General features: G+C 43.1%; 1 protein-coding gene across 2 annotated transcripts in view; it reads right to left on the reverse strand.

Moving 5' to 3' along the window:
* Positions 1–15962: 15962 nt before the first annotated feature.
* Positions 15963–25566, reverse strand: part of LOC122173259 (uncharacterized) — a 52808-nt gene continuing 43204 nt past the window's right edge. Inside the window, exons 1-2 of one of the 2 annotated variants that reach the window (XM_065588087.1) lie at positions 17770–18708; positions 15963–16804 (exon numbers count right to left, since the gene is read on the reverse strand). In XM_065588087.1, coding sequence (XP_065444159.1) covers positions 16329–16804; positions 17770–18346 — 1053 coding nt within the window. In that variant the 5' untranslated portion in view covers positions 18347–18708 and the 3' untranslated portion in view covers positions 15963–16328. Of the gene's footprint in view, positions 16805–17769; positions 18709–25566 lie in introns of those variants that run through there. The other variant, XR_010599505.1, reaches the window with a different exon arrangement.

Consider the following 25566-nt stretch of genomic DNA (forward strand, 5'->3'; position numbering starts at 1 on the left):
TGTCCCCCTCTCCCCATGACCCACCTTTGATGTGATGCCTAAAAGAAATGTGTGAAAAGATATTTTATTTCAGCTACTAAAAAAAAAAAAAAATTCTGCTCCATCATGCCGTTCACTAGTTTTGCTGCTAACAGTGTAATTTCATTGCTGTGACCCCTGTTTACCCTCTTCCAGCCTCTCCCAGCTATTTTGTTTGTAGCATCATGTCAAACTACAATATAAGTTTATTTAAACAAGAGCATGTAATCTTATTTGAGCACTGAGGCACACAATACTTTGGGGGCACATAATCATTTTCATTTTTACCTCAATTCAGCCTTAATAATTTGTCCTATTGGGTAACTCTCTTATTTTTAGGGTGACCAGATGTCCCGATTTTATAGGGACAGTCCCGATTTTTGTGTCTTTTTCTTATATAGGTTCCTATTACCCCCACCCCCCGTCCCGATTTTTCACATTTGCTGTCTGGTCACCCTACTTATTTTCTTTATTAAGTATTATTATTATTACAGGTCAATTCTGTTACAACTCATTTTGGCTTGACACGTTTTTCTTTTTGCAACGCCAAAGTTCAAATATTCTAGGACCATTAAGCACTGAACAATTTCTAACTGATAAGATTACTCAACTACAGCTTAAATATTCGCACCATTGATTTTGAAAGGAGATATTCCCTTGTACAAAATAAGAGTTTTGTTCATGAAAGACTCTTTGAAATCCATGACTAAAGAATATGCAAGCAATTTTGTAAATATTTAATAAAACATTTGTATTTCTTCCTAAGCTGTGTGTGTGTGCGCCTATGCATTATATAAGAAAGACGGAATGGATTTTACCATCTTTTAGCTCAGCAGAATTGTTTGTAAAGCCATGTTCTAATACAAAATGAGACTCTGGATCCTACATTAATATTTCCAGACAAAAGCTATGTTAAGATGGAGTCAAGGTTGAGAATATATATATATATATATATATCAGTAGATTAGGATAAAATACATTACAAATTTGTGACACACTATACCTCAAAGTAGAACTCTGCAGCCCCCATATTCACCACTGTCATATGATTACGATGTGTTTTGTACAATACATGCCTTGTGAGATATCATTTTAAAAGTCTTGATCTGTTAAACATTAATTTCCTGTTGGATTGTATGTGCTATCACTGTATGTGAATTTATGAAGTATTGTTATATATGTTACTGAAATATCTTGAGAGGTTGGGAACACTCATAGCTGGCTTTTCATTTGCAATAAAGGAGCAGCCATCACAGGCCAGACAGGTGTTAATAGCCCATCAAGAAGAATTAGAGTGACCAGATGACCACACTAAAATATCGGGACACATTGGGGTGCCATCAGCCCTGCCCATAGTCCACCCCCGCTCCTCCCAGGCTCCTCCCACCCCCGCTCTGCTCCAGGTTCCGCCCGCTCCCTGCTTGCCCCCTACCCTCCCTCATCCCCCGTCCTGCCACTGGCTTGCTGCATCCCTCCTCCATCCCTCACCCACCACTTGCCTCCCATCCCACCTGCTGCTTGCCTCTTCACCCCTACAGTGCCGACTTCCCCTCTGCCGGGTGGGTGGTCACCCACCCTCCGCCACTTCCCGCCCCTGCACCGCCCTCGCTCCACCCCCATTCCACCCTCTTCCCCCAAGTCCCTGCCCTGCCTCTTCTCCACCTCCTCCCCTGAGCGCGCCGCGTACCCGCTCCTCCCCCTCCCTCCTGGAAAGTGCTAAGTGCCGCCAAACATCTGTCAGGCAGTGGGAAACGCTGGAGGGTGGAGGAACGGGGACGCAGCGCGCTGGGGGATGGGGGGAAGAAGGAGGCGAGGAGCGGGGAGCTTAGCTGCAATTTTTCCCTGTGGGTGCTCCAGCCCCGGAGCACCCACAGGGTCAGCGCCTCCCTCCCGCGCACATCCTTACCTGAATATCAGGACAAATGGCGTCCCGATCATACATTGATCGGGACATCTGGTAACCTAAGAAGAATCCACTATCCCAGAGGCTTCTCAGAGAAGGCACTTACGCAATTGGGAGGCCTAACCCATGTCGCAGCTAGGATGTTTCTAGCATCTGGAAGAAAGTATAAAAGAGAGACAGTGACATAATCACTTGGCCTTTCTCCTCCCCCATCCCAACACCTGGAAGACTGTCTGGAAGACAAAGACTTTGAACTGGGGAGATTGGTCCCAGGCTGGAAGGGAGGTCAGTTTGACTATTGAGAACTAAAACTGCCTGTGAAAAGTAAAGACTGAGTAAAATCACTAAGGTCATTATGTTTGCAGGATAAGACCCTTCTACCTGAATACACACATTAAACCCTCAATGCTGCAAATGACTGTGCGGTGAGCTCCATTGGGGTCTATCTGCACTGAGTCACTTGCAGGGTTTGGGGGGCCAATATGATTCAGAGAATCAGTTTGTACTGGAATGAAGCTCTGTAAGAGATTTGGTTGAGCAAAAGACTGTATAACATGTACTTCTCTCTCTTTTACATGTAGCACAGAGTTAACAGGACTACTCATAGGAGTAGAGTTACTGTCATGTGCATTTGCAGGAGTAAGCCCTTAGACTTTATATTCTTTTGATCACTGTTTGAAAGCATTTTGTCCCCAGTCACTACAGCTAACATGCATTCCCAACTACTGTCAATTCTGAATATATTACATTTGCTTTGTCATAAGCAGTAACAGATGAATACCAATGTAAAATACTGTGTTATAAAATGCCAACTTGTAACATTAAAATGATTTGTTTATGATCAGATTTTCAAAAGAATTCAAATGTGAATATATAGCTATAGTCAAACGCCTTTTCATGCACACTTTCCAGCAATATATAATTCTGAAGATATTTTGCAAAAAGCAATATTCCACATTTCAGCTTTCATCCTTTGTGCGTTTGTAGCTGAAATTTCAAAGTATTGATTGGCCAGAAATAACAATACCCTTTTATGTACCAAAATGTAATTTGATGTACTTTCCTTTTATGCTTTAATTGATTTCATACATTTGTATTGTTTCCGTGCTATTTCACACATTAACCATATTGCATATTGTTATTGGAGAAGTATGAAGCAAACATCATTAAAAAAGTATGCCACATCAGGCTTACATGCAATGTATGCTCTATTAGTATTCAGAATGCAAACAAAATTCTTCATGTGGAGAGACTGAACTGCAGACTTTCTTGTTTTTACTTTTCCAGTCCTTAATGAAAATTCCAATCAATATTTGTACTAAAATGTTAATGAATTGTACCACCTCATTAGAACTTTCACAATTTCCCCATATCCTTATTTTCACTCTCTAATGCATAGTTAAATATCATGCCTATGGCAAGCCTAATCAATTTCCTCTCTCTAAATAGATTTTCTTCCTTTTTTAATAAAGAGCCTTTACAGAAAGGAAACCAACAGTCTGATCTTTCTTCTGATTCTGCTAAAAGTCACATTTGTGAATTATAACTTTCCCTTCACATACCATTTCTTTACTTTTCTGTGAATCCTACTGTAATCCTCTTTATCACCATGATGGTGATGTATGGTAAGTCTTTTGTTCAATGTGAATAGGACAAGCTAATGAACCATTGTTCTACTTATTATTTTTGTTTCTAGTCTTTGAATTAGCCCATTCTTTCTGCCTACAAGAGGAGGACAGACTGATAGCATGAAAGGTAACTTGATCTAGAGCAGGGATCGGCAACCTTTGGCATGCGGCCCACCAGGGTAAGCATCCTGGCGGGTCAGGGTGGTTTGTTTACCTGCCGCATCCGCAGGTTCGGCTGAAGGGCTGCTGCTCCAGGCCAATAGGGGCTGTGGGAAGTGGTGTGTGCCAAGGGACGTGCCGGCCGCTGCTTCCCACCGCCCCCATTGGCCTGGAGCGGTGAACTGCGGCCAATGGGAGCCGCGATCGGCCGAACCTGCGGACGCGGCAGGTAAACAAACCGGCCCGGCCCACCAAGGGATTTATCCTTGCCAATCCCTGATCTAGAGACTGAAAGCATGGGTTTGAAAGCAAGAATCATCCATTCTCTAATCCAGGTTCAGATGCTGATTCCTGTGGCCTTAATCTTCCTCCATTTACTTAACCATTTTGCCTTATGTTTCCTCATCTGTACATTAAGAATAATACTTACCTAGCTCCCAGGAAGTTTTGATGATTCATTATTTAAGGATTGCAAAGCACTGTATAAATAGAGCTGTGTGAATAATAGATTTTTGGTTTGCTGCCAGTTCTGAAATTTAAAAAAAATTCATTTTGGTTTGACCCAAAACAAAAATTTTGGTGAACTAAACACACACAAAAAATCATTTCAGTTTTGAGATTTTTAAGTGGATTTTTTTTATTTTTAAAAAAACACAAATGCAGAAAATTTCAAAACAAAGAATTGAAACGTTTCATTTAAAAAATGTCAAAATAAAAAGTTTCAATTTTGTCAGAATTTTTTTATTTGTTCTTCAAAATAATTCAGTAAAATTGACACGAATTTATGAAATGTTTCAGTCAACTTAAATCTGTATTTTTTGCTGGAAAATAATTTTACTCAGCACTCTCTATCTATCATTGTGCCTGCTGGTTACACTGCCTTCCAGTGCTTGGAGACCTGGCAACTTCAAATTCCAAGCTTATTGAAACAAATATCCTAGGACAACACTTGTAAATGTCTATCACAAAGGCATAGGCCTCATCAACAATGATGAAAGGGTTGGAAAGAAGGTTATTGGGTTTTTTAATTTGGTTTTCTTAGGTGGCTGGCTAGCAGAGTTCCTGTCTGAATGATTATTTTAATGCTGCAGGGGTTATGTTGTAATATCAAATAAGTGTAAGGGCACTGTTATATTATTTAAATCAAAATAAGTAAAGTAAATAAAAGCAATTTGTTTTCACTTATGTAACAGGAAGCTGTTGCTAACTTGACAATTCCATTTCTCTGCAATATTCTACATAAAGTGAACTTGGGGGTGTCCCATTTAAACATCTCAAAATCTTCTGTAAAATCCCCACCAGCCCTGTGTATAAGAACAACCAAGCTAGGTCAGACCAGTGGCCCACATAGTCCAGTATTCTGTCTTCCAATAGTGGGTAGTGCTAGATATTTCAGAGGCAATGAACAGAACAGTACAATTATCAAGTGATCTATACTGTCATCCAGTCCCAGCTTCTGGCAGTCGGACATTTAGGGACACCCAGAGCATGAGGTTGCATCCCTGACAATCTTGACTAATAGCCACTGATGGACCTATTTTCCACGAACTTATCTAATTCTTTTTTGAACTCACTTATACTTTTGGCCATCACAACATCCCCTGGCAATGAGTTCCACCTGTTGACTGTGCATTGTGTAAAGAAATATTTCCTTTTGCTTGTTTTAAATCTGCTGACTATTAATGTCATTGGGCAATCCCTGGTTCTTGTACTATGTGAAGGGTAAATAACACTTCCCTGTCACTTCCTCCAAACCATTCATGATTTTATAGATCTTTATCGTATCCCTTCCCCACAGTCATCTCTTTTCTGAGCTGAACAGTCCCAGTCTTTTCAATCCCCTTCTGCATATGGAAGCTGTTCCACACCCCTAAACACTTTTGTTTACCTTCTCTGTACCTTGTCCAATTCTAATATATCTTTTTTGAGATAAGGCAACCAGAATCTATGCAGTATTCAAGGTGTAGACATACCATGGATTTATATAGTGGCATTATGATATTTTCTATCATATTATATATCCCATTCCCAATAGTTCCTAGAATTCTGTTAGCTTTTTTGATTGTCTCTATATATTGAGCAGATGTTTTCAGAGAACTATCCATGATGACGCCAAGATCTCTTTCTTGAGTAGTAACAACTAGTTTAGAACAATTTGAACGTATACTTAGGATACTGTTTTCCAATGTGCAATCTTTGCATTTACCAACACTGAATTTCATCTGCCATTTTGTTGCCCAATCACACAGTTTTGAAAGATCCCTTTTTAAATTCTTCACAGTCAGCTTTGGCCTTAACTACCTTGAATAATTTTGAATTATCTGCAAACTTTTTCATTTCACTGTTCACCCCCTTTTCCAGCTCCTTTATGAATATGTTGAACAGCACAATACAGATGCTTGGGGGGGCGGGGGGGGGGCTGCTATTTACTTCTTTCCATTGTGAAAACTGACCATTTATTCCTAATCTCTGTTTCCTATCTTCTAACCAGTTACTGATGAAAGGACCTTCCTTCTTCTCCCATCACTGCTTACTTTGCTTAAGAGCTTTTGATGTGGGACCTTATGAAAGATTTTCTGAAAGTCCATAATCTGCAATGAAGATTGATGTCAACAATTAATTTAGCTTCTTCTCAATGGCCTTTTTCTTCCATGAATGCTCCTTTAGCCCCGTAGTAGCCCCACTGATTGTTTGGCAGGCTTCCTGCTTCTGTTGCACTTAAAAAAATGCTGTTAGTTTTTGTGTCTTTAGCTAGTTGCTCTTCAAATTCTTTTTTGGCTTGCCTAATTAACTTGACTTGCCAGAGTTTATGCTCCTTTCTATTTTCCACAGTCACATCTGACTTAAGTTTTAAAGGATGTCTTTTTGTCTCTAACTGCCTCTTCTACTCTGCTTAACCATGATACCATTTTTTTTGGTCCTCAAATTGTTTTTTGTGTTTTTTTGGGTGTGTGTGCATCCTTCAACTGTTTTTTTTGTTTTGTTTTGTTTTAAATCTGGGATGTGCATTTAGTTTGAGCATCTTATGGTGTTTTGAAAAAGTTTCCATGCACCTTGCAGGCATTTCACTCTTGTTCCTCTTAATTTCCATTTAACTAGCTTCCTCATTGTTGTGTAGTTCCCATTTTTTAAGTTAAATGCAACTTTGGTGGGTTTCTCTGTTATTTTTCCCGATACAAGGATATTCAATTTAATTACATTAAGGTTGCTATTACCAAGTAGCTCAGCTATATTCACCTCTTGAACCAGATCTTGTGCTCCATTTAGGTTTAAAGCAAGAATTGCCTCTCCAGTTGTGGGTTCCAGGATGAACCACTTCAAGAAGCAGTCAATGGTGTCTAAAACTTTCATCTCTGCATCCCATCCCGAGGGACATGTACCCAGGCAATACAAGAATAATTTAAATCCCCCCTTATTATTGTGTTTTCTGTTTTTGTAGCCTCTCTAATCTCCCTGAACATTTCAGAATCTCCGTCACCATTTTGGTTAGGTAATCAATAGTATATTCTTACTGCTTATAGTCTTTTAATTCAAGAATGGAAATTCTATCCCTAGAGAGTCTATAGTTCCATTTGATTCATTTAAGATTTTTACTAACTTGGTGTGGTGACAACAGACAAAAATTAGTTACAATTGGGGAGGTGGGGAGTAACAGTTTTGTAGGCCTACACAAAAATTCCAAGGTGGAATTCGGACACACTATGTCCCCACTATTTCATGTACCATGTGATGGGTAATGGCTCCATGTTTTTTAAGACTGAACTGGCTCTTTTTTGAGATACCTATTTACAGAGGAGCGGCAATTTCAGCTAGCATTCCAGCCATGTGCACACACACTGGCTTCTTGCTTTTTCCACCAAACTCTTCTCTTCTGCAATCGGTGTTCCTCTCTCAAAGTTTCATGCAGGTTGTTAAACCCACCTCCAAGTCTCCCACTTCACTGTTCTAAATAGAGTACTACCCTGCACTGCCTGCTTGGGCACCAGCAATCATGTGCGAACTGGTTACTGTGATTCATGCATATCCCAGCAGAGGAGCTGGGCCTATCCAGGAGGGCAGCTGCTGAAAAGATCTGATGCTGGTATGGCAGGGAATGAGCTCATCATTGCTGGACTAAGCTCATTCATTTTTGCCAGCTTTTAAGTGATTCATGAATTGCTTACCTTATTGCAGTTGGAAAAAAATGTTGAATAAGTGAAGACTGTCTCTAGTCTCTGACTCCATCCCAGAATATGCTTTCAGGAGTTTAGAATCTTCCCATTTTAGCAAGTTTGCTATATTTCTTTGGCTTGCTGGATAAAGCTGCTATTGTTATAGGCTAACTTGATAGAAACAACTTTATACTTTCACTGTTAGGGATTTCCATTTGAAATCAGAATTAATATTTTCCTTATTAACATTTTTGGATGAGCCACAATTTCCCCCTTGAAGCAATGTGCAAAACTTATATATATATTATTTCTTTTAACATAGTTTGTTCCAAGTGTTACTGCTCAGACACTCTGCTTTTATGTTACAACCCGTCCCTCTGCTTTATCTGGATTTTGTCTATTTAGATGAAAAGCTCTTCAGGGCATTGTTTTCTTGTCCTCCAGTTTCAAGATATAAATAACAAATATTATACTTCTGAAACATTTTCACTGCTTTCCATTTTCAAATATAGAGAGGGAAAGTGATTGATGACAGTTATATACTATGTATCGCACCATCACTACAGTAAAAACACCCTGATATGTATCATATGTTATAAATAGGGCCCTACCCAATTCATGGCCATGAAAAACGCGTCACGTGAAATCTGGTCTCCCACCGTGAAATCTGGTCTTTTGTGTGCTTTTACCCTATACTATATAGATTTCATGGGGGAGACCAGAGTTTCTCAAATTGGGAATCCTGACCCAAGAGGGAGCTGGGCGGCCAGAGAGGGGCAGCTGCTTACCAAGAGCCCAGCTCTGCAGGCAGTAACGCAGAAGCAAGGATGGTAATACTATATCATGCCATTCTTACTTCTGCAGTGCTGCTGGCGGCAGCTCTGCCTTCAGAGCTGGGCTCCTCACCAGCAGCCTCTGCTCTCCAGCTGACGAACTCTGAAGGCAGCGCCGCCGCCAGCAGCAGTGCAGAAATAAGGATAGCAGTTTCGCAACCTCCCCTAAAATAACATTGCGACACCCACACCCACCCATCCACACCCAGTTCCTTTTTGGGTCAGGACCCCTACAATTACAACACTGACATTTCAGGTTTAAATAGCGGATATCATGAAATTAAAAAATTTTAAATGCTGGGACTGTGAAATTGAATAAAATGGACCGTGAATTTGGCAGGGCCCTAGTTATAAATGGCTTAGGCCCCAGTTGTGTTAACAAGTACTGTGCCTTGATTAGTCCCATCTGACTTCAATGGAACTATTTATAGGAGTAACCAATGTGCTTGCGAGTAAGTTTATGCAGGATCTGGCCTTTAATAAGCCCAGAGGAGCTCAAACAATTGCCCAAGGAAGAATTACAGAGCAGTGCATTTCAGGGACTTTCTCTAGTCAATGGATTAATTGCACACCTAGATTCAAATGCTACTGTTTCCCTCAAGCCCGGTCACAAGAATAGCAGTTAACAAATCTGAACTGGTGTTTAACAACTATAGTTTTGTACTGTGCAACCTTTTGTTCATGTCAGGCTATCTCCCTGATCTATTAGGTATGGTTCCAAGCTACAAAAATGAGATTTGGATCCAAGTTTCTCCCAAGTCTGGACATGTTTGGATTTGGATACTAGGATCTACTTTTGTGGCCAAATTTCAAACAAAATTTGATTCCAATTTCTGATTCTGAAGCTCCGAAGTTTGGAAATAGTCAGATTGCAGGTCATTGTCGGGACCCATCTCAAAAGCTGTTGTCTCCTAAGTGATTCAGACTTAGCCTTTAGTGGTGGTTATTTGTTTTAAAGCTTTGAACAATCTCCATCTTCAAAACAATTTTTGGAAGAAAAGTAATTATCCTGCCAGCACAATTTATCTGAGAATCAGCATGCTGCCTTGAACTGACATATTTCCATTTGTTCTAAGATATCACTTAAGGGCCCAGTCCTGCTCCCATTTAAGTTAATGGTAAAACATGATGAGCTTATGTCTACACTGAACTTTTTCTTAAAAATGTCCATTATTAGAAGCAACAATTGGAGATCTAAAGTAGAAGAGCCATAGCCACTGGCATTTTAACCATCATGTTGTGTAACCTTTTTTAGAGAGAGAGCTGGTGTACAAAAACAAGTTTTTGCATTAGTTTCACCTAATCAGGAAACTCATTTAGTTATATCGATGCACAAATGTTGTGCAGATAACTGTGTCTTTGAACAGTGGAATTCCTATTGTTGTTACTGCCAGCAGAGCTCTACCTGTAATCGTGCAAGCGTGGCAAACTTTAAGAAAAACCTCAGTGTACACACGACAGCACTGACTTCAACGGATTCAAGTTCAAGCCCTCAGAGGACTATAAATTGCAATAGACCTAAAAAATATAACACAGATGATCTGGCTCAGACTAAAAGCCTTAAAATGTAACACCTTGTAATATAAAATGTTCTGCAAATATTTGAACAAACAAGTCCTACATGCCCACAATGTGTTCTTTTAAATAGTTTAATTAAAACTTAAATTGCTGCACAGTGGAGTCTGTTCTCCCCTAAATGTTCCCACAAAATTTAAGATTATGCATCTGTATGCAGAAGTAACTGAGACAACAAGCTCTGAAGAATTTAGACAACTATTTTCACTGACCAACTAATTCCTTTTTCTTCCACCCCTCTGTATTGTGGACACTCTCCTCCCTCCCCCTCAATTCTCCTCAACCCAGGATGCAAGGAGGGGCTGGGGCAGAGTGAGGAGGGAGAGGTGCATAGATACATAGTCCGGATGGCTGTGGGAGAGCAGCAGATTCTATGGGGCAAATGCTCTGAGCTCAATGGACTGGCAAACTTCTCCTCTCCTGCCCCAGAGAATGATCAGTCAAACTCCAAGAATCAACCCCAGGATCATCAGTTATGCAGAAAAGACAGCCAATAAAAGAGCACTGAAACATATTTTAAGCGATAAGTGTGAAAAGCTCAGAGATACAAAGCAGCTGCAATTTCAAGCAATGAAATACAGCAAGATCAGAGCTACTGCATAAGAAAGTGAAATTTACAAGAAAATAAAGAAACAGGCAGACAAGATATAAGAACAAAATAAAACTATGGCAGGGTAAAGAAAATGATGATTTGAGCAGCTTTCCTTCTGAAAAAAGAAAGCTTTGCCTTGGAGAGAGCCATGAGCAAGTAAAATACAAGAAATATGCCAATACATTTTTATAAAAATTGAAAGCATATGTGTTGCATTCAAACCTACAATTCAAACAAAATGTAGTTTATAGGGATCTTTTCATTGAAGAGGAACTGTGGGGTGGATTGTGCCTTGGAAGGACAGCCCATGGCAAGGAGCCGTGGGGAGCCGCACCATCCCAAGGGGGAGCACTGGAAGGCATCCGGGGAACAGAACGCTTCCTGGAGCTTCTGAACACACAAGGGCAGTGCACTCACTACTGCAGTCCTTAATGGGGAGCAGATTGCTACCTTCCCTGGTGGGGGAGGCAGAGTCATGGCCCCACCTACTCACCGTCCCTTTTGGGGTGCTGGGAAGTGCAGAGGAGTAAGGAAGGGGCAGTCCCCATGCTCTTTGCAAGGGCTGCAGTTCTCCCTAGCCCTTACTCTTATAACAACCTGTCACATCTCAAAAGGCTGTTCTTGTGCTCCTCCTCAGCCATCTCTCCTCCAGACAGAACAAGCCCAATTATTCCAACTGTTCTTCACCGTGCTTTCCAAACCTCTGATCATTGCTCTCCTCTGGTCTATCTCCAATTTTTAAACTGTGATGCCCAGGACTGACCTCAGTCTTTCAGCTGAGCCGTTCCCACAGGATTAGACTCCCACCTCCCAGCACTTTACCCCTCTGGAAAAGCTAGGTAGAATCTGGCCTGATTTGACTGGTGTCCAATTGTCCGGATGAAATCATCACACAGTCCGATAGACAAGATCGCTTTAATGCATGTTAAATCGGTTCATTTTCCTTTTTTAAAATTTTTAAACATGTATCAAAGGAAAACCAAAACTAGGGGTTTTGCACAGTGGGATATTAACTATGGTACTGTTTTCTAAAATACTGACATTGTCACCTGCACTATTGTGGGATCACAGAAAAGGATTTGCTTCTCGTGTACTCCATATGAGCAAGTACAACTTGTTGAAAATGCCAATACTTTGATATACAGATATTTAAAAGCCTATTTAACATAGAAGCCAAACAATTGTGGGGATACAGTATGCAGCACTAGAATAGCACCTGCTCAGGATTCTCCATCTCTGACTTTTCAAGGTTTAAATATTTTTTCCCCAAACGCAACTCAACTGTGCCCTAAGCCTAGTGAGATAATATAGTCTTATAAGCACAGCACTGGCCAAAATTATGTCTAGCCTTTAAATTTCCACTGGCTTCAGACCCAAGCCATCATGTGTCTCTGTTACTTCAGTATTTATGGTATCCAAAGCTGGATGGCTCAAAGCCGCTGAATGTTCAGTTCTATTCCAGTAAAAATGAGAGCCCCTCCTTTGGAAAAAAAACTAAACTAAACTAAAATCACTCAGCTTGTCAGCCATTCCTTCCACCTTCCAACTCAAATGGTGAACACCATATTACTACCTAAGAAGTTAATCATTTTTAATTCTTACTTAAACTTTTGAATTAGCCCTGAATCAGACAGTGACAGACTTTTTTTTTTAAACCATGTGAGAAAGATCTCCAGCCTGAAATGGTTTTCTTTCCCTGCTGACACTAGCCTGGTAATGTTCCTGTATTTGTCACTTCACACATTGACTATTATGCTTACTGTAACATCCTACCATTTGGCCTCTCAAAATAGGCAGGCAGAAGACTCCAGCTGACTAAACCTGCCACAGCATTCTGAATCACTAGCTCAAAAATGTTTTTCTTCATTCACACTGTTGGTTCCCTTTAATATTTTTAATTTATTTAACAATCCTGGTAATCTACAATACAAAATCGTTGTCTCTTGATAGTCTGACCTATGCATTATGTTCCCTGGTAGAAAACTATATAGAACCTCTCCAATAGAGACAGCAGATGTCACCAACCTGATATGTCGACAATAGGTTAAAGTCTTTCATGATCTTGAAAGCATTCTAATGAATGTAAGTATGTTCCATAGCCTTTGCTTGTTCTAATTATTTGATTGTATGTTGTACAGAATCCCCAGATGCTAGCTAGAATAAGAACTAGAAAAGTGTAGTGTAGTGTGTCTAATAAGACTTTGCTTCTGCAGAACTACGTCATCTAACAATCATCATTTTAATACTTTAAACAAATGTGTACTGGTGTTTTTCAGTACAGAAAGAAAAAGGAGGCTTTTCCCCTGAGGGTTTTAATAATCTTAATATGGTTTGATACAAAACACAATAGTAACAAACAGGTGGGAGGGGAAGGAAGGATCAGGGCTGCAGTGATAAGATGATGGGTGCTCACTCAGTTTAGCTGTCAGCACACCTTAGGGATGCCACTAACAGGGTTTTATTTGCTTGTTTATTTTAATAATAAACACAAGACTTCAATTTAAGTTGTCGGCTCCTCGGAGCGGGGACTTTAGTTCTTGAGTGTTTGGAAAGTTCTTAGCACACAGTGGGCACTACCATAATAATAATTGATTGTTATTATTATTCAGTATCTATCAGTTCCTGCCTTTTGTTGTTGTGGGATGTTATTTTTTCAGTGCAGCACAGCAGGGGCTGCACAGCACTGTCTTCAATTTTCATGCACCAAGCAGGGCTTTTTCATTTCACAGATCATTACGAATTTGATAAAGTGATTCTCCAGAGACACAACCATATCCTGCCACATCCTCTACATAGAGGGTAGGTTCAGATGGTTTTCTTTTTGTTATCTCTGCCATTGGGTATATAATGTGGAGTGGAAGGTTCTGTGTGGGCTCTTCTATAGGGTTAAAATTCAGTATTGTTTGCTCTCACTGACCAGGGATTCAATTATTTTGGAATGGCTTCACTAGTTATGCAGTACAATAGCCTCTTACATTATTTTAGTATCAGAGGGGTAGCCATGTTAGTCTGAATCTGTAAAAAGTAACAGAGGGTCCTGTGGCACCTTTAAGACTAAGGCCTTGTCTACACTACGAGAGTAGTTCTATTTTACTTGAATCGAATTTTTGGAATCGATATTGCAAAGTCGAACGTGTGTGTCCACACTAAGGACAGTAATTCGACTTTGTGCGTCCACACTAACGGTGAAAGCGTCGACATTCGAAGCGGTGCGCTGTGGTCAGCTATCCCACAGTTCCCGCAGTCCCCTCTGCCCATTGGAATTCTGGGTGTAGCCGGCAATGCCTTCTGGGTAACAAAATGTGTCGAGGGTGCTTTTGGGTAACTGTCATCATCCGTCCATCACTCCCGCCCTCCCTCCCTGAAAGCGCCGGCGGGAAATCAGTTCGCGCACTTTTCCAGTCATTGACAGCGTGGACGCCACAGCACTGCAAGCATGAAGCACGCTGCGACCATCGCTGCAGTTGTGGCCGCTCTCAACGCCTCGCAGCTTATCATACAGGTTTCCCTGAGGCAGATGCAGAAAAGTCAGGCGAGGAGGCTACGGCACCGCGGTGATGTCCTGAAGTCTGAGAGTAGCACAGACCTCTCAGAAAGCAGGGGACCCAGCGCCGAGGACATCACGGTGGCAATGGGTCATGTTGATGCCATGGAACGGCGATTCTGGGCACGGGAAACAAGCACTGAGTGGTGGGACCGCATAGTGCTGCAGGTCTGGGATGAATCCCAGTGGCTGCGAAACTTTCGCATGCGGAAGGGAACTTTCCTGGAACTTTGTGAGTTGCTGTCCCCTGCCCTGAAGCACAGTGACACCCAGTTGCGAGCTGCACTGAGTGTACAGAAGCGAGTGGCCATAGCCCTCTGGAAGCTTGCAACGCCAGACAGCTACCGGTCAGTCGCGAACCAGTTTGGGGTGGGCAAATCTACCGTGGGGGTTGTTGTGATGCAAGTAGCGAAGGCAATCGTTGATGTACTGCTGCCAAAGGTAGTGACCCTGGGAAACGTGGAGGCGATCATAGATGGCTTCGCAGCGATGGGATTCCCAAACTGCGGTGGGGCCATAGATGGAACTCACATCCCTATCCTGGCACCGGACCACCAGGCCACCCAGTACATTAACCGAAAGGGCTACTTTTCCATGGTGCTGCAAGCACTGATGGACCACAGGGGACGTTTTACCAACATCTACGTGGGATGGCCGGGCAAGGTTCATGACGCTCGTGTTTTCAGGAACTCTGGTCTGTTTAGACGGCTGCAACAAGGTATTTACTTCCCGGACCACAAAATAACTGTTGGGGATGTGGAGATGCCTATAGTCATCCTCGGGGACCCAGCCTACCCGCTAATGCCCTGGCTCATGAAGCCCTATACTGGCGCCCTGGACACTGAAAAAGAACTCTTCAACTACCAGCTGAGCAAGTGCAGAATGGTGGTGGAGTGTGCTTTTGGCCGTCTCAAGGGGAGATGGAGAAGCTTACTGACTTGCTGTGATCTCAGCGAAACCAATATCCCCATTGTTATAGCAGCTTGCTGTGTGCTCCACAATCTCTGTGAGAGCAAGGGGGAGACCTTTATGGCGGGGTGGGAGGTTGAGGAAAATAGCCTGGCTGCTGATTACACACAGCCAGACAGCCGGGCGATTAGAAGAGACCAGCGGGAAGCGCTGTGCATCCGGGAGGCTTTAAAAGCAAAGTTCCTGAGTGAGCAGGGTAACCTGTGACTTTAAAGTTTGTGTACAGAGAAGCTAAACCTGCCCCCGTTTCTTTACCCAGTTAATGTTGACTATCCTATCCAGTTACATACCCCCTTCATCCCCCTTCCAACACACGTTTCGAAATAAAAATAGTTCTACTTTGTTAATGCACACCGTTTTCTTTAATACTGTTTTCGCGGGAATTTTTTAAAACTGGGACGCAGACTGTGGTGCGGAGCGGGTGTAGTGTAGTGACGCGAATGCAGCTTCTAAACTCAAGGATTGACAGGCTCCGCTGCGGTGGGATGCTTGTTTCAACGGAGCCTGTCACCCCTCCTGATCGGGACTGTGTGTATGGGGGGTCTATGTGACTTTGTGGCAGGGGGAGGACGGTTACAGATCCCCTGCTGTGTGGCTCTGTGATCCTGCCTAAGGACCGCCGCTTAAGATCTGTAACTGCCCTCCCCCGCCACAAAGTCACAGAGCAACCCACCCCCCACCACATAACATGAAAACAACCTCCCAGACTAACCAGGGTAACTAGTCACTGCATCACTGCACTGTGTATGTGCCCTGCTGCTGTGCCTGCCCCCGCCTATGTACCCTGCCAAAGGTGACTGTCCTGTCCAATTACCAACCCCCTTTCCCCTCCTCCTCCAAAAGAACATGATTGAAACAGTAGTTAACAGAAACGTATTTTTTATTATCAACTACACATGGAACTGGGAGGTGAAACTTGGACGGGGGCTTGTGTCAGGCGGGAAGGAAAGAACTTTTCAAATTTTGGGGAATGAGAGCCTTCTGCTACTAGAGCTCTCTGCAGGGGTGGAGTGAGAGTTAGCAGGGACTCTGCCGCCTCTCCTTCTTTGCACTTTGGGTGAGGTGGGTATGGGACTTGGTGGCGGGGGAGGGCGGTTAGAGATGGACTGCAGCGGGGCTCTGTCCTCCTGCCTCCGTTCCTGCAGAACATCCACAAGGCGCCGGAGCGTGTCCGTTTGCTCCCTCAGTAGTCCAAGCAGCGTTTGAGTCGCCTGCTGGTCTTCCTGCCGCCACCTCTCCTCCCGATCCATGTTTGCTTGGTGCATTCGGGTCAAGTTCTCCCGCCACTGGGTCTGCTGTGCTGCCTGGGCTTGGGAACAGGCCATAAGCTCAGAGAACATGTCCTCCCGTGTCCTCTTCTTCCTACGCCTAATCCGCGCTAGCCTCTGGGAGTCTGATGCCAGGCTAGGTTGTGAGACAGTCGCAGATGGGGCTGTGGAAATGGGAAAAAGGGAGTGAATTCCTCAGAAAGATAAATGTAGTTGTGAACAAAGAACATAGTCTTTCTCTGTGAACAAGACCATGCACAGCACCTATCACATGCGCACTCAGCACAAGGTCGAATTCTCGGCCTTCGCATTCAGTGCCTGGGGTCTTGCACAGCACATTTGAGAAGCGGGGCAGCACAACGGAATTTCTGTTGCAGGCAGACATGGTAAGCCGTAGACTTGTGGCAGTTTAAAACTTTTATATTACCACTGGCCTCATTTCACATTTAAAGCAATGTCAGTTCCTGCTGCCAGCAATCCGGCAAGCGGGAACTCTGCCCCTGTCCCACCCCCTCGCGGCTGTCCCCGGGAACGATCCCTTTCGGCTGCCCCTCTCCCGCCTCCACCGCGTGGCTACAAACCAGCGGTTACAGTTCTGTAAAGGAATGGGCAAGCAGTCCCAACACTAACATTCCCCTACCTAATTCAAAGCAGGTCACCATGGGCGACATCACCCTGATGAGGATCTCTGAGAGCGAGAGAGAGAGGGCCGTATGCCGCCCTGCTGTGCAGAGCAATGATTCCCGAGTACTTGATAGTCTCGTGGCGCGGCAACGTGTCGTACTTCGGAGGACCCAATAAGGCCGCTCTCCCCAGGAACCTCATGCAACGGCTTTCCAATTACCTCCAGGAGAGCTTCATCGAGATGTCCCAGGAGGATTACTGCTCTATCCCCGGACATATAGACCGCATTTTACTGTAGCTGCAGTAGCAGGGAATAAACAGTAGAGCGGCTTGTGCAGGACAATCACGGAAAACCGGACATTGCTAGATTTTTTTTCAAAACTTGCACTGCCCATGACTAAACCGTTAAGCGCCTAGGGCACAGTAATCATGAACAACCCATTCTTTTAATTGTTAATATTCCTGTTTTGTTAAAAATAAATGTTTAGATGTTTACAACACTTACTGGCTGATCCTTCCCCAGATTCTGTGTCCGGGGTAACGGCTGGGGACGCTTCATAGGGGATCTCTGTAAGGGTGATGAAGAGATCCTGGCTGTCGGGGAAATCAGCGTTGTGAGCGCTGCCGACTGCCTCGCCCTCCTCATCTCCTTCCTCATCTTCCCCGTCCCCTAACATGTCCGAGGAACCGGCCGTGGACACTATCCCATCCTCAGAGTCCACGGTCACTGGTGGGGTAGTGGTGGCGGCCGCACCGAGGATGGAATGCAGTGCCTCGTAGAAACGGGATGTCTGGGGATGAGATCCGGAGCGTCCGTTTGCCTCTTTGGTCTTCTGGTAGCCTTGTCTCAGCTCCTTGATTTTCACGCGGCACTGCGTTGCATCCCGGCTGTATCCTCTCTCTGACATGTCTTTAGAGATCTTCTCGTAGATCTTTGCATTCCGTCTTTTGGATCGCAGCTCGGAAAGCACGGACTCATCGCCCCACACAGCGATGAGATCCAAGACTTCCCGATCAGTCCATGCTGGGGCCCTCTTTCTATTCACAGACTGCACGGCCATCACTGCTGGAGAGCTCTGCATCGTTGCCAGTGCTGCTGTGCTCGCCACGATGTCCAGACAGGAAATGAGATTCAAACTGGCCAGACAGGAAAAGGAATTCAAATTCAAATTTTCCCGGGGCTTTTCCTGTGTGGCTGGTCAGAGCATCCGAGCTCGCACTGCTGTCCAGAGCGTCAACAGAGTGGTGCACTGTGGGATAGCTCCCGGAGCTATTAGCGTCGATTTCCATCCACACCTAGCCTAATTCGACATGGCCATGTCGAATTTAGCGCTACTCCCCTCGTCGGGGAGGAGTACAGAAGTCGAATTAAAGAGACCTCTATGTCGAACTAAATAGCATCGCAGTGTGGACGGGTGCAGGGTTAATTCGATGTAACAGCGCTAACTTCGACATAAACGCCTAGTGTAGACCAGGCCTAACAGAAGTATTGGGAGCATAAGCTTTCGTGGGTAAGAACCTTGGGTAAGTCTTGCATCTGAAGAAGTGAGGTCCTTACCCACGAAAGCTTATGCTCCCAATACTTCTGTTAGTCTTAAAGGTGCCACAGGACCCTCTATTATTTTAGTAGGGAATCTTATTTTATCTTGCAATAGTTATAAGAAGGTTATGTTTGTTACTATTTAACTTCTCATTCATTTCAGCAAGGAATTAATTTCAAAATTGATCTAGGACCATTTAAAATCTTACATTATTAAGGAGTTTTGGAAAAACTCAGGCACCTGGAAACCAAAACTCAACTATCTTTCATGATTTAATTGAAAAATCTCTACCCGGTGTTTGCCTAGAATAGATCCCTTTCCCTATCTGCTGCTCTAGCAGGATTTAGCTGCTTTGTGGTCTCTGATGGAAAGAAATTAGGGGTTTTCTTGATATTGGCATTATTTCCACATCAACAACATGGTATTATATCTTCCCTACACAGAATGGGCAAATAGCTCTTAAGAGTATTTGTGAAAGCAGTTTTTGATATATGGTAGTAAGATTACAAATTATATTCAGGATACTTTGGTACATATTCACGGGGTTCAAAGTATATATGGCACTTTTAAGAGTTAATGAAGCCAAAAGGAATTTGATAGTTTGCAGAGTTCTTGTGGTGACCATAAAAAAAAGTCCCTCTGTATCTAATTATTCTGGACCACATAAACCCAAAGAAATGTTTTGGTTTAATCAGTCTACAGATTTTCATACTGTGGTAAAAGATATTCCCCTCAGCATTAATACATGTATGATATTCAACCAGAAAAGGGACCAAAACTGACAGATATAAAAACTAGGTCCATACACTCATATATTCATGGAATGCTCACTGATGTCAATTGGAGCAGGACTTCTGGTTCAAAGGCATTATACAAAACTTGCATCAGAATAACTGCTTTAAGGTGGCTTGTTTATCACTATGTTTGGGGCTAGGATGTACATTTTTCTCTGCTTGTACAAGAAAAGCAAACCCTTCATCTTCAAACAGATTCCCTGATGCTGCTCTGAGTGGTTGGCTTTCCAGGTTGCCTTTGTTTAACTGAAGGTAACATGGGCAAGAGAGTAGTCTCTGTGACACTACACCCCATATTCTTCTGTGGTATGATTATATAAGATGAGTGACGTAAGTTGTCATGGGGAAAGTTATGATTTGCTGGATATGATTATCCTATTTGTGGGCATGTATCATCTTTGTATCTGAAGTTATGAATATTGACTATGTATCTTTATTTTAAATGTGCTTACTCTGGAAAACATCCACAGCCAGCCTTTCTGGTACAACAACGAAGAAGCTAGATAGTGCTAATAGCTCATCAGCAAAGGCAATGGACTGTGAAAAAGTTTAGCCTTCCTGTAAATGTTTCAGCCGGCCTGTAAATAATGGCTGCTATGACTCAGCAAGGGCATGTGACCAGGCCACATGATACTGGACTCCATTTTGCGTACCTGTATTTTTCCATAAACTGGGGTGGAAAATGTTTTGGAACAAAGGGTTCCCGCCATATGCGAAAGCTACATAAGGTTTGGTGTAACATCATCTATAGGGCTCACTCTCCACACAAGGACACTCTTGAAACATCTGAGAAACAAAGACGGAAATGGGGGAAGTGCTGGTCCCAGGCTAAAAGGATTTCTAGCCTGTGTACGGAAACCTGGTGGACTGCTTGTATCATCAGCCAGGGCGATAAATTACTAATTCATATCCAATCTTTTTAGTGTTTTAGGCTTAGTTTGTGGTTTTGTTTATCTACTAGGTAATCTGCTTTGATCTGTTTGCTATCACTTATAATCAGTTAAAATCTATCTTTTGTTTTTTGCTTTATCTAAACCAGTGTGCCTTTAAGTGAAGGGTCTGGGAAAAATTATTATCTTGGTTAACACAAGTTTGTTGCATATTCCTCTCCACAATGAGGGAGAGGCAAACTGGGTAATACATTCATACTGGTCAGGGTTTCGACCAGGGCAGGATAGTACAGCTCTGGGGTCTTAGGCTGGGGACATGGGGGTTATTTAAGCTGTAACCTCTCTATTGTTGGTTCATGCAGTGGCTGGCTGCAGCCTGCATGCAACTGCAGCTGGGTGTCCCTGCCTGTGTGAATGCTCGTGGGAGTGTAGGACTGGGAGCGGTCTACAGCTTGTCATCACAGCACAGTGATTAGAAGGAGTCCAGGGTGGTCAGTCACAGAGCTCAGTGATACCCCAGTTCCAGGTGGCACCCCGAGGGAACCTGTCACAGTCTCCATACTCCAGGACTAGAGATTTACAACTACCCACAAAAGAGGTCAGGCTAACAGCCATTTATCTGGAGCTCACAGTAAAAATGTATACTTCTTAGAATTGTCTCTTCTACCTGAACATCTTTGTTTGTGCAGCATCGGTACCTTATTTCAGAACAAAATCTTGTGGGCAAAATACTTAGCTTGGGTAAATGGGCATAACTACTGCAGTCAATGGAATCTGTCTTCAACAACAGAAGATCTGTCACAGTATCTTCTGTTAATATGCTAATTCATTTTTAGATGTGTGAGGTGTAAGGAGTGGTCTGGAAATGTGGGAAACAATATACCCCCATACTGCTACCAGGACTGGAGGGGATGAGGGATTGAAAAATATATTTGGGTTGCCTTCATTAAACCAAAAAGAGTTTATGCTCACAAACAAATTCTTACTCAGACCCTTTCAATATTCAAAGTTGCACCAAATGTTACTCAAGGTGTGACTTTAAAGTGAGACAGTTAAACCACAGCAAAACTCAGTATGGCCATTCTAAATTGGATCTAAAACTGGTTAATATTGATTTATTTTAGCTCAGGTTAATCTAAGTCAATAGCCACTGGCCTAGTGGATGGGGGAAGCTATATGCATTATATATCTAGAGTTTAGTAAGGCTTTTGACACAGTCCCACATGATATTCTCATAAGGAAACTAGGGAAATATGGTTTAGATGAAGTTACTATGAGGTGGGTGCACAACTGGTTGAAAGTCCATACTCAAAGATAATGGTTCATTATCAAACTGGGAGGACATATCAAGGGTCAGTCCTGGGTCCGATACTATCCAATATTTTCATTAACAACTTTGATAATGGAGAATACGCTTATAACATTTGCAGATGACACCACGATGGGAGGGGATGTAATCACTTTGGAAGACAGGATTAGAATTCTAAATGACCTTTGATAAATTGGAGAATTGGCCTGAATTCAACAAAATTAAGTTCAATGAAGATGAGTGCAAAATACTACACTTGAGAGAAAAATCAAATACACAACTATAACATTGGGAATAACTGGCTAGGTGATAGCACTGCTGAAAAGGATGTGGGGTTATAGTGTATCACAAATTGAATATGAATCAACAATGTGATGCAGTTGCAAAAAAGGCTAATATTCTGGGAAGTATTAATGGAAGCATTGTATGTAATATGCTGGAGGTTAATTGTCTTGCTCTAGTCAGCACTGGATGAGGGCCCAACTGGAGTATCATGTCCAGTTCTGTGTGCCACACATTAGGAAAGAGGTAGACAAAGTGGAGAGAGTCCAGAGGCGAGCAATAAAAATCATAAAACATTTAGAAAACCTGACCTGTGAGGAAAGGTTAAAAAACTGGGCATGTTTAGTCTTGAGAAAAGAAGGCTGAAGGGGAACTTGGTAAGTATTCAGATATGTTAAGGACTGTTATAAAGAGGACGGCGATCAATTGTTCTCCATGTCTACCAAAGTTTGGACAACAAGTAATGGGCTTAATCTTCAGCAAGTGAGATTTAGATATTAGGCAAAACTTTCTTACCATAAGGATAATGTTAAGCTCTGGAATAGCCTTCCAAGGGAGGCTGTGGAATCCCCATCATTTAAGTTAAAAAAAAAAACAGATTGGACAAACACCTATCAGGGATGGTCAAGGTTTATTTCACCCTGCCTCTATGTTGGGGACTGGACTTGATGGTCTCTCCAGGTCCTTTTCAGACCTTCATTCTATAATTCTATGATTCTGAAAACCAGGTTACAATGAAATTTAGAACATTCACACAGGGTTTTGTACCAATTTAACTAAATTAGGTTTTAAATCAGAATAAAGTTAAACTGGTGCAACTTAAAATATAGACAAAGTGTAAACAGGTGCAACTCCACTGCTTCAATGGGCCTGCAAACATCATGTCTGAATTTGTCATCAGTTAGGATCTCAATACATTTTATTTTAAATAAGAACTAACTCTTTCCTATTGTAATCACAGATCACATCAGTCAGTTATGTCATCCTAAAATTGATAGCACAAGATCCAGATGTTCATCGGGGTGGCCAACCTGTGGCTCTGGAGCCACATGTGGCTCTTCAGAAGTTAAGATGTGGCTCCTTGTATAGGCACCGACTCTGGGCTTGGAGCTACGGGCACCAACTTTCCAGTGTGCCAGGGTTTGCTCACTGCTCAACCCCTGGCTCTGTCACAGGCCCTGCCCCCACTCCATGCCTTCCTACACCCTCCCCGGAGCCTGCCGTGCCCTCGCTCCTCCCCATCTCCCCCAGAGCCTCCTGCACACCACAAAACAGCTGATTTGGAGGTGCGGGGAGGGAGGGGGAGGCGCTGATTGGTGGGGCTGCCAGTGGGCAGGAAGCGCTGGGAGGGAAGCTGATGCGGGGCTGCTGACGTATTACTGTGACTCTTTGGCAATGTACATTGGTAAATGTTGGCTCCTTCTCAGTCTCAGGTTGGCCACCCCTGGTCTACATTTTTAGGCTAACTCCAGATCTGGTGTAAGTGGGTTCAACTGCAATATCTTTAATGGAATTGTACCCAGTTAGTTAGGCCCTTTGCTTTTAGCTAATTTTGTTTCTTGGTTGACCTCTTCAGGTCAATCATGGAAGGACTGCAAGAAATTTAGAATTGATGTTGTATGTTCCACTTCTTGAATGAGATTAGAAAAGTGGTCAGTTTAACTAATTCTTGCCATATTTTTGTCACATGCATTTCCAAGACACCCATTACTGAAGTATCTGTGATTATTCAAACTATAATTTTGTGGCTTTCCATGCATGCCATGTCTACACGCTCAAATGAAGAACAGAAGGAAAACAATAATTGTCAGACAACTGTGGAAATAAATTCAGTGTTTATGTTACCAATTCAGTCCGTGTCATATTCAAAACCACCATCATCCTAAAATACCAGCTACCAGTGCTAGCCTAACACACTATATGGGCCTAATAACTCTTTGTAACAACTAAAGTAACCTCTGAGCTGGGAGACTATATGAGAACACATGAAAGTAATGTAGAAAAGCAACATTAACTGGCAAACAATAAAAGGCCCCTTCCCCCACCCATAAAAAAATATTCTTCAGCTATCTATATAAAACCAGGCAAGACTTCAAATACTTTGAATGCTTTATGCAGCTATGATAATACATTTTCAAATTAGCTATCTCTGCTTTAAAATAACTGAAAGGAAAAGGTCAGTTTGTGCCCTAGCCTTATCTTTTTCACAGCACTGAAAGTTCCATTCCTTTGTTTAATAAAATCACTGAGAAATATTACTCACCAAAACTGCAGTCATTTAAGTAAGATTCTTCTGTTAACAGATGTTCATGAATCATGAAGTTCACCCTTCCTCACACCATGTCTGAGGATGGTATTCTCAGGACCGGCGCAACCCATTAGGCGGTCGCCTAGGACGCTAACATTTGGGGGGTGGCGACCGCGGCGGCCGGATCTTCGGCCGCCCAGTCGTCAGCGGTATTTCGGGGGTGGGATCTTCCGCCGCCTCCGTCGGGGGCGGTATTTTGGGGGTGGGACCTCCCGCCACCTAGGGCAGCAAAAAAGCTGGCGGCGCTCCTGGGTATCCTTACCCCCATTTGAAATCAAGGTCAGTCATAAGGGTGCAAGTCACATTTTACTCTAGTGTAGGGCATCTACAGTTAAAGGTGAGATTCTGTGCTGCACACCTAAAAACCCACAACCAAGGACAAAGGAGGGATGAGGCTAAAGTTGCTGCAAGCCATCTTTGCACCCTTCCAGTCCTGGGCAGCTCCAGGGCCTGGAGAGTCCTTTGACATAACTTACACAACCCTGAGGCTTTAAATTATGGCAGCCTCCCCAGGTTGCCCTATGGACTGCAGCTCTGCCTGGCATATCCATAGAGCAACATGGTGCAACCCTGCCTACAGCATGTCCTGGAGGGTGACTGCATTAAGGAGAAAATATGTATTTGATTATGAACTGAAAATATTCTCCCTGAGCCACACCCTGAGATTTTTAAACTGAGGAATCCAAGCCAACTCGTCGTTACAGGGAGAGCAGGACAGGAGATTGACTGGCTCTGCCTGAGCCAAGGGGCGCAAAGGATGGCTACCTTGCCCCTCAGAGCCACTCTTGACATCCCAGGAGAGGAGAAAACGAGAAGAACTAACAATCAATTCTGGTTCCCTGATTCTCTTCCTCAACCCAGGTAGGAATAGCTTTGAGTCTACTCTACCTTGCTTCAGTTTGCTATGGTTTCCAAGAGACCATGGACCAGCTGAGAATAGCCAGAGAGCAGCATCAACCAGTCAATTTTTGCCCCTGCCTTCAACACACACTTCCTTATTAACTAACAACTCCCCTCTGGCAGGGACTGCGAAGAGGGAAACATACGAAATTTTAAAATCAAGGGTATTGTGTGGCGGTTGACACAAAGTCCTACACTATCACCAATAAGGCAGAATCTGTTATGAGGGGCCAAGACATTTGAAAACATTCTTCAAACTTCTCCAACCCTCTTGTCAT

The sequence above is a fragment of the Chrysemys picta genome, chromosome 3 (genome assembly GCF_011386835.1).
Source record: "Chrysemys picta bellii isolate R12L10 chromosome 3, ASM1138683v2, whole genome shotgun sequence".
Classification (NCBI taxonomy): Eukaryota; Metazoa; Chordata; order Testudines; family Emydidae; genus Chrysemys; species Chrysemys picta.